General features: G+C 39.9%; 1 protein-coding gene across 1 annotated transcript in view; it reads left to right on the top strand.

The window, feature by feature from the left end:
• The window catches only part of PAPPA2 (pappalysin 2), a 177932-nt gene that overhangs the window by 100912 nt on the left and 60679 nt on the right, over nucleotides 1–16341 (top strand). Inside the window, exons 14-16 of the mRNA XM_089518326.1 lie at nucleotides 5947–6118; nucleotides 11297–11474; nucleotides 13623–13836. Of these exons, the coding sequence (XP_089374452.1) occupies nucleotides 5947–6118; nucleotides 11297–11474; nucleotides 13623–13836 (564 nt within the window). The remainder of the gene's footprint in view (nucleotides 1–5946; nucleotides 6119–11296; nucleotides 11475–13622; nucleotides 13837–16341) is intronic.

Genomic DNA, 16341 nt, shown 5'->3' with positions numbered 1-16341 from the left:
AGTTGGTGACTGTATGACAGATCCTGTGATCATTTCAGAGGTCCTACTGGGCTATAGTGACATGCAGCAACATACTCTAGGGTGGGAAGCCCTGAAGGCACCTGAGGGCTTTGGTCTGGGTTCAGCATGTCTGTGGCTTGCAAATCCTCCTGAAGCAGTGAGTGTATTCCCGCTCCTTAAGTCGGAGTCCTCGCTGCTCAGGCATGGGCTGATGACAGCCTCTCCACTAAGAATCTGACAAGGCCATTCTGCACGTCCAGCCAACTTCTGACATATGTTTGGGAGGAACATAAGAGAGGGGATTTGGTTTTATCTAAAAAACTCACTCTTGTTGCATCATAGAAATAGCTCAGAACAAGCAGCGAGAACAGCACTGTTTAAGGCTATTGCTTGACCTCAGGACTGCATAGTTTGGAAAATGAATGTAGTAACATCCAAAATTAATGACCCATAAGCTAAGGCAATGAGTTTTACCAGCTGGCCATTAATCCCTTAATTAAGGAAGTGCGTATGTATTGATCCAAGCTGCCCTTTAAAAAGTATTGTGATAGGATGCAGACTTGCTAAATACTAGATACAGACTTGAGATAAAAGGATTGTAAATGTGTAATGAATGTATTGGCTGCAGCCAGGATCATGCTAATGGACAAACACTCATCAAAGGAAAGGCTTAAGAAAATCTTGATCTGGAGGAGAAATGGAAAGAAGTATGAGTATCTGTACGGCATATAGGCTATGAATTCAAGAGAGTTTAATTAAAACTGGTCTTATAGGACTGTATTTTGCAGTGTAAGCGATATCCTTTGCAGTCACAGATTACACATTTTGACTTGTGTAGGGGCAATTTCATACACAGTAGCTTTACTCAGGGATATATATATTACTTCAGAAATAACGTAAAGCGTTTATTTATTTTATTTTATTTCAAGGATTTACATCCCATGTTTCTCTCACAATGGGATTAAAAGTGGCTTAAAAAGACAGAACTAAAACTTTTTTTAAAAAGCATTATTTCTCAAATAATGCCGAGCACGTACAAAATGGCGGTGCCCATTGTACATGGGTGCTGCCATTTTGACATAGCGGACGCTTAGCATCCGCACGTCATGGCACGGAAATGACGCTGCAAGTGCACCATTGGTGCCTTGCGGCGTCATAGCCGCACCGCAAAAAGAATCTCACAGGGAATTGCGCAGTTTGTCCGCTGCGGTTCCCTGGCGCAGCAAACACCAGCACTGGCAGACCACCCTTTTGGGTGGTCTGTAAAGCGCCTTAGTCTCTCTCGTGTCAAATACCACCTATACATCATTTTATTAAAAAATCTTCTTTAAATCATAGTTCAAGGTAAACATAAGATTCCTTGTCCATATTCTCCCCTCATTGGTTCATCTGTATGCCATTTTTGTTGTTTTGTGGCTTCAAGCCATTTTCAACTTACGATGACCATAAAGTGAACATATCATGTGGTTTGCTGAGGCTGAAAGTGTGACTCAACCAAGGTTACCTAGAGGGTTTCCCATGGCCAAGCAGGGAATCAAACTGCCTTTGCGCTTTCTTCTTTGATCTTCCTTAGTAGTTGTTCCAGGTCTGTGAGGTTCTCTGCTAGTATTATGATGTTGTCAGCTTATCTCAGATTGTTGATATTTCTTCCTCCTATTTTCACTTCTCCCTCTTTCATGTCCAAGCCTGCTTTCCTGACAATATGCTCTGCATATAAGTTGAATAGGCAGGGTGATAGGATACAGCCATTTCTGACCCCTTTGCCAATTGGGAACCATTCTGTTTCTCCTTGTTCTGTCCTGACAGTAGCCTCTTGTCCTGAGGACAGATTCCTCATTAGGACTATCAGATGTGTTGGCCCTCCCATGTCTTTAAGGACATTTCATAGCCTTTCATGATCTCTGCAGTCAAAAGCTTTGCTATATAGTCTATAAAGCACATGCTGATTTTCTTTGGAACTCCCTCCTATGCTTCATTAGCCATCGTATATTTGCAAAGTGATTCCTAATGCCTCTTTCTTTCCTGAACCCTGCCTGGACCTCTGGGATTTCTCTCTCCATGTATGGGCAACTTTATACAACTGACTCCCTGTAGAGGGGTTTGATTCCTCCACTGAAAACTGGACGCACATACACACACACAGCAGCTAATAAACTGTTGTTGGCTGCTGAATGGTGCTTTCTTGAGAAATCTAGCCATTCCTTCCAACAACAAATCTTACTCTATAAGAGAACTAACTGTATCTCCTCTGCTTTGACAAATGCACAGGACCTGTTTACCACCTGATGGGATGAGTAAAAGAGGCCCTCCCACCATGGACTGTCCTACTCTCCATAGACTAATTTTTGGTGTCCATATAAAGGCTTGTGTGATTACCTTTTTTAAAAAAACAAACCTGATGTTGCTTCAAAATTAATATTGGTTTTGGTACAGAACAGTTATCCTCCTTGAATTTAAAAAATATGAATTCTAACTGGAGGAACAAAGGAAGAAACATTTAACTGTTGGAGCTGGGCTCTACAGAAGCTTATGAATATCCTGTGATTGTTGAGCTGAATTCAATCTGATGCAGCCAAGGAACTAGGCAACTGTTTGGGATTTTTGTAATTATATTTCAGGGCGGTCTGGTTTCATGCCAGCAAGTATGTTTGTGTGTGTAATGGTCAGTGGGGTAGATCTGTGTTACTGTTGTTGATATTTACACTCCAGAAGCTAAAGGATTTGACAAACATGCTTGTAAAGCATATTCAGAAGAAGCAAGTGGAAATATAAGATGATGAAGGAATTTCTGTCCACTTCTCTGAAATCATTTCTCACTTCATAAACATGTCTCTGTGTAAGGAATTTCTTTCCCATTTGTAGGTCTTTTTCTTGCCATTTTCACTTGACTTCCCCTTTTGAAAATTATCCTATTTCAGTTCAGCTACAGGGCTTGGCACTGTTCTTTCTGTACACATGGTTTTGGATCCATGGAGGTTTCATTGTAGGTGCTCATGGGGAAGCTGATGAAGGGCAGAGCCCTGGCTATTTCCCCCCTCAAGGGCTGCTTTGTTGCTTTTCTGGTACTGGAACTCCCTATTGCCTCCTATTATTAGACAGTTAAGATCAATGAATTTTAGATGATGGAACAATCACAATATGTATCATCTTAGAAGAAGACAAAGAAGAAAAGATCTGACTACTAAGATGGTAGCTTCCCTTTTTCAAATACCATGCACCAAAAATATTTAGTTTTTTTAAATGGCTAAATGTTGTTGTTGTTGTTGTTGTTGTTGTTGTTATTATTATTATTATTATTTTATTATATCCTGTTTTTCATCCAGTATAGGGACTCAAGGCGGCAAACAACAAGTAGAAAACAATACAATTTAAAAACCGTACAACAATATTAAAATATATAAATATGAAATTGTTGCAGGCCTAAATTTGTCAAAGAAGAGATGAATTAATGTATAATGCCATACTATGGTGCTCTACACAGCATAGATTTTGCTTTTATAATAGCCATAAAGGCTTTGGCGGTCGGAACTATGACAGAATAGTTGTAATGTCCCAATGCTAAAAATTTTAAGGGCGAGGTCTGCTACCACCATTAAAAGCAACAATTATAAAACACTTCTCTAAGGCAGATATGCAACATCAGCCATAGATTCATGTCTAAAACAGTCATGAATATGCTGTGCACATTAACTTTATCATCTTGCTTCGTACTGTGTATCAAATGCATTCCTTAGCACTGAAGAGGCTGTTCAGTTTTATAATTATCCTTTGCATCTAGTCAGTAGCTGTTTTTCTATAGGAGAAATGATGAAGCAGAAGAGTTCACGGAAATTTGATCTGATCACAGGCTGTCCCATCTCAAAAATTTACAGAGTAAATTTACAGCACTATATAAATAAAGCTTAATAATAATAATAATAATAATAATAATAATAATAGGACATTGTAAGCCTGGGGGAAAAACACCTTGTTTCCAAGAAAGCAACTTTCCATGTAAGCAAATGCTAGAACATCTTTGGGTTTGTTTGGGGTTTTTTAGCTTAGAGGAACATTTTTTTTAAAAAAATCCCCCAGGCAAGAATACTGCTTTACATAATGAGTAACATAGGATGCTCACTACCACAAGATGTAATGGTGCTTATCATCCCACCTTCAGCTTTAAAAGAGGAGGAGGAATAGACACATTCAGGGAGCCTAGAGTTATTACAGAACCTACATGCCCAGATGTTTATATTGCTACGTTCTGGGAATAAATGACAGAAGTAGGGTGGTGTCTTCTGTTCCTGCTTCTGGGTAGTCTGTGGAGGCATCATACTTGTCACTCCTGCAAACAAGGTATTGGTCTTGCTGGGCCTTTACTGTGTCTGAGCAGGGCTCTTATAACTTTAAAAGTAATGCTAAACAGAACATTTGGGTGTACAAGAATATCCTTCCCCACTCAGAGGCTGTAGACTTCTGCAGATCATTTGATGGTGAGCAAACAATGGTGTGCTATTTTCTTCATATTTTGCATGTAGGCTTCTCCAGAGGTAAGTGGCTGGTGGTGCCCCTCCGGTAATAGCTGCCTCTTCCACTGTTCATTGTGAGAAGCAAAATGCCAAATGAGATAGGCCGAAATCCAATTGTTAAGCAAAGTAAATCCATTGGATCAATGGAGCTTAAATGCTAATTTACCAATGATTCAATGAGTCTAGTTAAGAATAATAATTGAATTTGAGTGCTGGATACGTTCTGTAGTCCACAAGTGCTCTTTCATCAGGTTTGAGACTGGAAGAAAGAAGGCAGCACCTTTTGGCAGTCTGTGCCCCTTATAATCCTGCTCCTGCTTTCTCCAACCACTACTTCATCCAACTTTGTGTTCTAGTGCTTTCTTTTTCCTTGAGCACCTTTGTACCTCAATGTATATTTTTAATCCATTCAATTTCTTTTTCTCTTCTGTCTCATAAGCATTCCTCACACTTTTTATGCATTTCTGCAAACTCATAGAGTTATTGAACTCTGTGATGGGTTTCAGCATTTTAATCCCTAAATGCAGTTACTATCCCTGACTAGAGTAGGCCCATAAGATCAATTCTTGAATTGTAAATCCACATTTATGTTAATCCCATTACTAGTGACTCTGCACTAGTTGGGATTAGCAATTGGGTTTCTGCCTGTAAGTACTTTTAACTTTTAAGCACAAGTATTTTAGGACAATACATTAGGCACTTTCCTTCTTTCAGTAGTTTAGAGTGCTAGTCCCCTTGGTTTTTCTCTTTTTAATGAATGTGATCTAATTTGTGCTTTTCTTTCAAAACTCAGCCGTGTAGCTGAAATGCCTTTGAAACAAAAAGCCTACTAGTTGAAGGACAGTAGAAGTAATCGCTTTTCTTGACCAGGTTCCGAGTCAAGGAACAACCTGTACACAGGGCATAGGATGTTGGTGGAGGAAGAGAACAACAAGAGCTCATTAGATGAAGAAAATCATCAGAGTAAAAATTAGAGGAATTACACACCATAGGAACCTACCAATCTAAACCAAACCACAAGAATAATTTCCTGTGTTTTGTGTAACTTTGTAATGATCCAAAAAATAAAATAAAAATAGAATGTTATTTCTGCTGAAATGCAAACAGCTATGAGTGTATACATTCAAAATCTTCACAGCACAGAAAGTCATCTCCCTTAAAGGGAGATGAATAGGAGTGAGATTGTCCTGTAAGAGTTGCATCTTGTGCATTAGTTGTTCTTGTTTAAAACAGTTTAAAAAGTGGAAGTATGAATGGCATGTGTCTTTGGGTATTCTTGTTAGTAGGTCAGCCCTGGAAGGAAGTCTTGGAAGGAAGTCTGCCTGAAACACGTCATACTTAATAAATTTCAGGGTTTTTCTCTTTTGTTATTATGTTTATTTTTCCTGTCATGCAGGAAGCTGCATCTTGGTTCTTTTTTCTCTTTCTTATTCCACAGCTGCACTCAACACACTTGTGGAGAGCAAGGTACCTGTGTGTTGCCCCATGTTCATCATGGTTCTGTTGCCAACTGTACTCTAAATCACCAGGGACACATGGAATGTTCCATTTCTTGTGAAAAAGGATTTGTCCTCCATGATAACCGTGGGCAGTTGCTGCTTCCAGGACAGGTGAGTTCAGGGTTAATTGTATCATTCCAGATATGCTTCACGATGAATATTTCAACCTATTATTTCAAATGGGACTTTGGGATAACTTTCCTAGTGCAATGAATTCCTTCCAGGCATGTGCAAATATCTTGTACAATATTAAGGTGATTCTTTGGCATTAGTTGCACTGGTGATGATGGCCATGGTGACACCTTAATATTTGTTGACAAACCTAATAGGACAAGAAAAAAGTTTTCATCTATTCAGACGTTCTAAGAAAGTAATAAGAACATTTTTTTCCATCTGCAGAATCTCAGTGACACAGCTTTGTGGGTAGAGAAGAGAATGGCTAGCTAAGATGGAGAAAAACTTCTCACAGGCAAACAAACATTTACGGAGAAAACCCATAGGAGACAAGTATATTTAAAGAAAAGAGGACTTAGATTTAGGGTAGCCAAAGGCAGAAAGGGGAATCTGAGGCAAGGGTGGGTGTTTGAAAAATAGTCTGATACACTCCTTTAGAAGTATATCCCACAAGTCGGCAGTAGCAAAGACATTGAGCATTCTTATTTTATGTTTTGTTACTGTTATATCTCATGTTCTTTTCATCTGGAATTGAGGTAGCATGCATTGGGATCCCAGGCTAGTTCTGTTTTTGCAGAACTTTCTGTTGTGTATCTTCACTGTTCCACATTGCTCCCTTTTTCTAATAACCTCTGTTCTCTTCTACATTCCTTTGCATTTTCTTCACCTACCAATTTGTTGCTTGCCCAAAAATATTTTAGCCTTTGGCAAAATAGATTGAAATATGGAGATGGAAACAGAACAACATCCTACAAATGATAACTATGTGCAGAATTTACTTGGAATGCAAAAATTAAGAGTTTTAATGCTAGATGGTGGTTTTCTTGTCATTCAGTTTGTATTTAGTAATACATTAGATAGTAATACATCAGAAAAGGATTGGCCTTTTTAGTCACCAACGCGATTGTACAAAGCGCGGGATGAGTCCTTCCTGAATCTTCGTTCGTGAAGCAAAGCCAGAGAGAGATACAGTTAATGTCTGATCTAACATTGAAGGGTAAATCCAACTATTAATCCCAACTAAGAGTACTGCCATCCAAGTCTTTATCAATGACTTGGATGACAGAATTGGGGGCATACTTTGCTGATGATACCAAAGTAGTTAATACCCCAGAGGACAGGATCAAAATTGAAAATGAAACTGGAGCTTGTCCAAAGGAGGACGACTAAAATGGTGAAGGGTCTGTAAACCATGCCCTATGAGGAACAACTTAGGGAGCTGGGAATGTTTAGTCTAGAGAAGAGAAGGTTAAGAGGTGATATGATCGCCCTGTTTAAATACTTGAAGGGATGTCATATGGAGGAGGGAGCAAGCTTGTTTGCTGCTGCTCCAGAGACTAGTACACAGAACAATGGATGCAAACTGCAGGAAAAGAGATTCCAGCTCAACATTAGGAGGAACTACCTGACAGTAAGGGCTGTTTGACAGTGGAACACACTCCCTCGGAGTGTAGTGGAGTCTCCCTCCTTGGAGGTCTTTAAGCAGAAGCTGTATGGCCATCTGTTGGGGATGCTTGGACTGAGAGTTCCTGCATGGCAGAATGGGGTTGGATTGGATGGCCCTTGTGGTTTCTTCTAGCTCTATGATTCTACATCCGTTGAATTCATGGGATTTATGTGAGTGTTCATTCCACTCTATTCATACTCTAGTGGGGACTAACCACTTGATTTAGCCCTAAACCATTTAATTCCAGGACTCTCTGAAGGGTTTAATAGATTTTGCGTAGAACTACGAAACATGTTGGGCCTAAGAGGTACAAAGTTCATGTCTTTTTTTCTGCCACAAAGCCATCATATAGTTTTGGCAAGCCAATTTCTCTCACCAACAGCACTATCCATTACTAATATAGGGACAACTACTAAGCACCCCCTAATATTGGTAAATACTGCTGGAAAATTTGGAGGGACACATGGTGTAGAGCACACACTGAAACATTCCATACTGCAGCATTTAGTTGTGGATCTGACATGTATAAAAGTTCAATGCACCCTTCCCATTGATGGGGGTTTGGTTCACACACACACACACACCAGATGATTAAAAATGTGCATGATCAAGACCCATTATAGTCAAGTGGGTGGTGACATGTGTATAGCCACATACTTATCAAATTTGTGGCCACATACGATGACACCAAATTAGAAGGAATAGCTAATACTCCAGAGGACAGGATCAAAATCAAAATGACCTGAATAGACTAGAAAACTGGGCCAAAGCTAACAAAATGAAATTCAACATGGAGAAATGTAAGGTACTACACTTAGGATGGAAAATGAAATGCATAGATATAGGATGGGGGACACCTGGCTGAAAGAGACTACGTGTGAAAGGGATCTTAGAGTCCAAGTAGACTACAAGTTGAATGTGACTCAACACTGTGATGCGGCAGCTAAAAAGGCCAACGTGATTTTAGGCTGCATCAATAAAAGTATAGTGTCTAGATCAAGAGAAGTAATAGTGCCACTCTATTCTGCTCTGGTCAGGCCCCACCTGGAATATTGTGTCCAGTTCTGGGCACCACAATTCAAAAAGGACATTGAGAAACTGGAGCTTTTCCAAAGGAAGGTGACTAAAATGGTGAAGGGTCTGGAAACCATGCCCTATGAGGAATGACTTAGGGAGCTGAGGATATTTAGCCTGGAGAAGAGAAGGTTGAAGGGATGTCATATTGCGGAGGGAGCAAGCTTGTTTTCTGCTGCTCCAGAGAACAGGACCCAGAACAATGGATGCAAGCTCCAGGAAAAGCGATCCCACCTCAACATTAGGAGGAACTTCCTGACAATAAGGGCTGTTCGACAGTGGAACACACTCCCTCAGAGAGTGATGGAGTCTCCCTCCTTGGAGATCTTTAAGCAGAGGCTGGATGACCATCTGTCAGGGATGCTTTGATTGAGAGTTCCTGCATGGCAGAATGGGGATGGACTAGATGGCCCTTGTGGTCTCTTCCAACTCTACGATTCTATGATTCTATGCACCTGCCACCATGGACAAAAATGAGACAGGGTGAGTGTCTGCAGATGGCTAGCACACCAATACACCAAGTCCACTGTATATTTAAACCCATGAATGCAAATTTAAATAAACTTAAATCATTGCAATTATTTTCAGTATTAAAGCAAAAGCATGACAAACCACACCCAAATTATTTATTTTTTGCTGTTTTGATCATACATGTCTAAATAATTTCAGTACTTAAGATACACGTGGGGGGGATTAAAACTACATTTACACAGCCAGTGTAACAAATAGTTCAGCTGTTTTTAATACAGATTTATTTCAAAAGTGATAACAATTAAGGAGAATGAGTTTTTCTTTCATTATTAAAACATATGCCAGGATTTTGCACTATGCTGATATATTGGTTTTTTAGATTGTAAGCCTGAGGGTAGGGAACCATCTAATGAAAAATAATAATTGTAAACCGCTCTGATAGCCTTTAGGGCTGAAGGGCAGGGTATAAGTACTCTAATAAAATACATACATACATACATACATACATACATAGATAGTTTAATTTTAATGCTCTGAACAAACACAGTTGGACCTTGTTGGAAACTTAGTTGGAGAAAGACATATATTATGTCCAGTTAAATATTTTCTCCTCACTTTCCAGTTCTAGCCTTTCCCTGCCTCTTGACCTAATCTTTTTTATCTTAAAAAAATTGAGATACCTGGCTCACTTCCCTGCTTTCTGTCCCACTTCTACTCTGTACATGTCAAAAATGGAGGTGTAGGGATGAAAGCCTTATATTTTATTTGCAGCTTAGTGAGGTTTAGCAACTGGAGCTTCTACGGGCTAAATACAGACTCTAATGGTATAATGTCTGAGCCCATATTTCCAATCAAACCTAGAGCCAAAAGGATGTCTGTGGATGGAATAGCAATGGCAGCAATGGTACTGATCAGCTTTGGTAAACGGCTAGTGATGTAGCTGGTCTAATTCTCTTTTTTAAAACGTATTTTTGGCCAAAGCCATTGCTATTTCCAGCTTTCCTGGCGTTTGAATTTGCTTCTGTTTCTACAAATACAGTGTAGATACTAGGGAGGAAAGGAAACAAATCTGAAAAGTATTTAAAGAAATATTAGACTAAAATCTGTGAAAGGTTGTCAGTAGCTTTGAAAGGCTTACAACCAGAGAATTATGGAGTGAATCACTAATTGCATGGCTTAATGCCCACTTAGCTTGCTCCTTGTGTGATTAATCATTATGTAGTAAGGCTTATGTCATTCTCATGCACAAAAATAAAGACTTTCAAAAGTTCTCCCTGCTGGGTGAGATTGCAATACTTTTTAACATATTTTTCCCAATTATTTTTAACATATTGTGTCTTTCTGTGAATATTTTTACTTAGAAACAATGTTTGTTTGTTTGCATAGCATAATGGGCAGCAAATTGTCCTATAGAATAATGGAATACTCAGGGGAATTTGAGACTTTTTTATTAGCCTTTTCATCTGTGCATGGTGTTATGTTGTTTTAATGTGGGGGAAACAGGAAATTTACCTCTCTTGCCCAAACATTATATTGTCTAAGAGGATTCCTGTGTCTATGGCCTTTGTGGCTAGATAATTATAAGCTTTACATGTGTAATGATTCCCCACCACCTCACAATTCTTTCCTTCTTTGTGACCCAACACACCTGTGGGTTTTTTAAAGGTCAGTAGCATGAATGGATGTTAAATCACAGGCCAAGTGGATAGTTAACCAAGAATAAAAGTTTATTTTAACACAGAATAGGCAAAGGTAACTTTGACATGAAGTTGTTACTATGAAGTTTATCGCATGGGGAAAAAATGTTCCCGGATGCGTCCTAACGAGCACGAGCGCGGGCGCGCAAGGAGCGTGATGAGAACCCGATGGGGCCCAGAACGCGACTTTACCGCACGGGGAACACCGCCACCACCGCCGAGCGTTCCCATCACGTTCCAGTCGGGTTCCAGAGGGCACCATTTCTGGGAACGCTTTTGAAACTTGGAGTCTTCATGTGGCCTGAACACTTTGCACATCCCTCACATCTGCCACTCTTATACTAAGCTGAGGCCAGCTTTCATGCTGCTATAATAGCCCTCAATCAAGCAGTAGAACTTAGGAGTGGTTTTCTTTTCCTTTCCCAGAAAGAGATCCTGTTGACCTGTAACTCTGGACAGTGGGACAGATCTGTGACTTGCGACCCCATCGACTGCCAGTTTCCAGATCAATCACTTGTCCTTTATGCTGAGTTTTCTTGCCCCAAAGGGACTACTTACCTGAAGCAATGTTTCTTCTCCTGCATCAAGCCAGCAAAGCTTCAAGGTATGCTGCTGTTATCATTCCATGACTACTCTCTCTCGCTTAGGGCAGCTTTAGATGAGATGCTAGTCCCAGAATGTTCTGCCTGTCTTTGCATTTTGTTATTTGCATAAGGTCTGAAGAGGAAACTCCATCATCGTCTCTGAAGTGATTAATGAGACCTATATTTGGACATGTATCTGTCAGGAAGATTAATAAATCTTGAAGTTAGATTCAGGTAACGAACTTGTATGGTTCGTATGGCTCCTCCCAGCTGTGCTGTTTTGGTAGTCAGCTGTGAATAAAAAAGTACTTAAAGAACAATTGTCTCAAGGCAGACTAATCTAGCTCTTCTCTAAAATGATTCTGTGCGGCAGATGCTGTTTGTAATTCTATGTGGATACTCTTTTTTAATTTTATAATGTGGGTATTCCATTTAAGTTAAAAGGTTGTATTTGTGAGAAGGACATAGGATCTTTCCCACTCTGCATTGCTGAATATAAGGAGATGAACGTAGGTAAGTTTTCTTGCTGACAGTATCCTCTGGCCAGATCAGCAACTTTGGATTTCTACAAGCCAGTGAATACACAAGGTAGCTTTCTGTACCTCTGCAACAGAGGACACGTTACAGAAAAGTCTCGCACCCCATCCCAGTCTATGTTGTAGATTGTTTTAATCACAGTTGAACTGAAGGTTCTCAGAACTTCTTGGGATTTCAGAAGAGGCTTTTATAGAATGTTAAATGTATGGTAGCTTATTTCTGTTATTAGACAGTGGCAAGTTACATTTAGGAAAAACAATGGTTGTTTCCCCCCTGCTCCTGAAGTGGTTGGTGGGAGCAGAGCTACATGTCGCGGCTGCCAAGTGGCAGCCACCATTATCTTTTCTCACAGAACAATTGTTCTGGGGCTATCTCTAGGAAAGCCATGGTGGCCATCAGTGGGAGACATCATGCCCCCCCCCCCAAAAAAAAAAAAACCTCTGAAATGAAGCACAAAAAAGAAAATAGCACCTGCCGCCTTCAGGGGCTGAGCTGTAAAACCTCTTATGAAATATCCATTATTGCCAAAATGTTCCCTCTCCCAAGTCACCATCTGTGATTGAAGGGTAGTGAATGAGATGGATGTTCCTTGACAGCAAATGTGTACACCATGCTATGAAAAAGCACATTGTTATTGCAGTACATAAGAGATCAATACATGTTCAAAAATTATCAGATAGCCATGTTAGTCTGTTTCAGTATAAAAAGAAGGAAGGACCTTTGCAACACAATTACGACTAACCTCTTTATTTTATTGTTGCTTTAACTACTTTTTATGAACACCAAGAAAAACTGCTTGCCATCCCACCACTCTGCCAGAATGTTATGCGTTTCCATTGCATTTCATGCTTCCCACCCTATTAGTATATATGTCTGTCTACTGAGGCTCACCAACATGGACTGGAATCCATGAAACTTTATGCTGAATTGAATTGATTGATCTTAAAGGTGCTGTATGAGTCAGTGTGTTGTGTGGTTTGAGCACTGGACTATGACTATGACTCTGGAGACCAGGGTTTGAATCCCTACTAGGCCATGTAAGCCCACTGGGTGATATTGGGCAAGTCACACTCTTTCAGCCCCAGAGGATAGCAATGGCAAGCCCTCACCTTCTGAAGAAACATGCCAAGAAATCCCCATGATAGGTTCTCCTTAGGGTTGCCATAAATTTGGAAATAAATTGAAGGTGCAAACAACAAGAAAAAGATAAAGGTACCACAGGACTACTTCCTTCATTTAATTCTAAAATTTAGTTTTTTGTCATTTTGGAAGGTTTCTGGGTATCATTGACTGGTCAGCCTCTTGACAAGGTTAGTTCTTGAATGTAGATGGACTGAGATTTTCAAGGCAAAGCTAGTTGGAGCATCTCTTTAAAGCAGATCCCTGTGCACGCAAAGGAGCAGCATGAATTCTTTACTTTTCTTTACCTTCGAGGAAATGAACATGGCACTTGCCAGGCAAAAAAGCTGCATCTCACACTACCAGTATGCAATGGACAAGGGTGGGGAAAGTGAGGGAAAACCTTGGCCAGTCTATGGGCCACCAGTTGGCCCTTTTTGGCCTACCTAATTCTGTTTCATATTCTCAGTGGGCTCTGCTTCTCTTTCTTTCCCTCTCTTTCTTGGAGCTAGGAATGAGTCAGTGGCTGACCTGCTTGGATGATGGATTGTGGTCACTTCCAGAAGCTTACTGCAAGCTGGAGTGTGACACTCCACGCCTGGTTGCCAATGCTAAGTTGCTGGTACCCCGATGCCTGCAAGGGAATCATGATGTGGGCTCTGTCTGCCGCTACGAATGTAAACCTGGATACTATGTGGCAGAAACTGCAGAGGAAAAGCCCAGAAAGTGAGTAAGATGAAGAATGTTTTCCCCCATTGATATTTTCCCTGTCACTTCTTCTTGCTCAGCACCAACATTTCAGTCTAGCTGGATCACTGACTGTAATATCCTTTTGTGAGAAACTTGCTTTCTCAAATAGGTTTTCTGCTTTTCTCTTTCAATGTACAAAGCTTCTTTCTCACAATATCCTCTTCTTTTTAGGGTGAGGGCCAACCTTATCTTTTCAGCTATTCAGATTTTATTTTCTGTTTGGGATAAGGGGTTAAACAATTATGAGTCTTTCATAATTCATTTTCACAGCAGAATTGTAACTTTTTCTGAACAGCTTGTAAATATGAAAATGTAGAAATGAAAATGATATAGGGAGACAAACAACTTCTGGGCAGCAGTAGTAGTCGTGGGTGTGTCACTGACAAGAGTGAATTGTAGTGACACCATAGTTAACATTGGTTGGCACTGCAAACAGGGAGGTGTAGGTGGCCCTCCTTGTGTAACCCCACACTGAGACAGCTCAAGTGAGACAAAGGCAGGATCAGAGCAATAACAGAAAAAGAGGAAGAAATAAAGGGGTATTGCATTTGCAAGAATAGCCAAGAGCATAAGAAAGATGGCAAGACAAATAGCAGACACCCTTAGAAAGGCAAAGGGCATTCAAAGCAGCATGGCACATAAAATAAGGATGTAGAATGTGAGGTGAATGAGCCAAGGGAAGCTAGACATAGTAAAAATGGAAACAGAACACATGAACATACCAGTACTGGGGGTGAGTGAGTTAAAATGGACAAGAGTGGGCCACTTTGAATCAGATAACCACATAGTGTTCTACTCAGGGAATGAAAAGACAAGAAGGTACAGGGTGGCTTTCACACTAAGAAAAAATGTGACGAAAGCAGTCAGAGGATACAATGCAAAATCAGGCCGAATCATTTCAGTAAGGCTCCATTGTAAACCTCTATTCACACCCAAATTCTAGTATATGCAACAACCATAGAGGCAAAACAGGAAGAAACTTATAGATGCTGTGAAGGAGTACAGGAAGAGATTGTCAGCACACCAACACAGGATGACAAGCTGATCATTGGAGATTGAAACACAAAAGTTGGAAGCAAAGAAGAATCAAAAACAGTAGGCAGATTTGGATTAGGCAAAAGAAACGAAACAGGTGAGTGTCTGATAGATTTTGGTGAAGCCAACAACCTATTCATTGCAAACACATTTTTCATACAACCAGAAAGAAGGCTATACACATGGACATCACCAGATGGTCAACACAAAAATTAAATAAATTATATAATCAGAAGTAAAAGATGGTGGAACACTATACTGGTGGCCAAGACTAGACCAGGCACTAACGGGCACAGATCATGAATTACTCATCAAAAATAACAGTAAGATTCAAGAAGAAAACACAACCAGTGATTATACCAAAATATGATCTAAATAATATCTCAATTTACTGATAACATAACAAACAGATTTGCACTACTAAGCATAATAGACTGAGAACCAGAGGAACTATGGTCTTAAGCCAGGGACATAATAAAAGAAGAATGCAGATAGACACGTTCAAGAAACAAAAAGAAAGAGAAAAACCATGGATGATAGATAAAACACTACAAGCAATAAAGAAAAGAACAGAAGAAAAACAAAAGAGAGATAGCAACAACAATCATGAATGCAACAGTACAACAGCTTCTGTGGAAAGATAAAGAAAATTATTACAATGACCAATGCAGGGAAATTAAAGACAACAACAAAAAGAGAAGAACAAGAAATCTATTTGACAAGATCCGGGAAATCAAAGGAAAATTCAAACCAAGGACTGGGATGCCCTATGACAACAAAAATAACATAATTCACGACCAGGAAGGAATAAAAAGATGTTGGATGCAATACACAGAAAAATTATACAAAAGAGATGACAAAATGAAGGACACAATGAATAAGAGCCATGTGAAGATGAACCCCAAATTCTAAAAAGTGAGGTGGAAACTGCAATCAGAGAAATAGTGAAAAGCAAATCACCAGGAACAGATGATATTCCAATTGAACTACTGCAATCCCCATTGATAGAGTAAACTCTAGTGCTAACCAACATATGTCAACAGATATGGAAAACAAAAAAATGGCCAGCAGATTGGAAGCAGACAATATACATCCCCATCCGCAAAAAAAATAGAGACAAAAGACTGCAGCAACTATAGGACCATAGCACTGATCTCCCATGCAAGCAACATTATGCTCAAAGTTCTGCAACATAGACTCCAACTATACATGGGGAGAGAAATCCCAGAGGTCCAAGCAGGGTTCAGGAAAGGAAGAGGCACTAGGGACCACATTGCAAACATTCGATGGCTAATGGAGCACACCAGGGAATTCCAAACGAAAATCAGCATGTCTTTTATAGACTATAGCAAAGCCTTAGACTGCATAGATCATGAAAGGCTATGGAACATCCTTCAACACATGAGAGTCCAACACATCTGATAGTCCTGATGAGGCTACTGTCAG

This window comes from Sceloporus occidentalis, unplaced genomic scaffold (assembly GCF_023333645.1).
Source record: "Sceloporus occidentalis isolate IW3139 unplaced genomic scaffold, rSceOcc1.0.p SCAF_3, whole genome shotgun sequence".
Taxonomy (NCBI): domain Eukaryota; kingdom Metazoa; phylum Chordata; class Lepidosauria; order Squamata; family Phrynosomatidae; genus Sceloporus; species Sceloporus occidentalis.
This window is presented reverse-complemented; position numbering and strand designations above follow the sequence as displayed.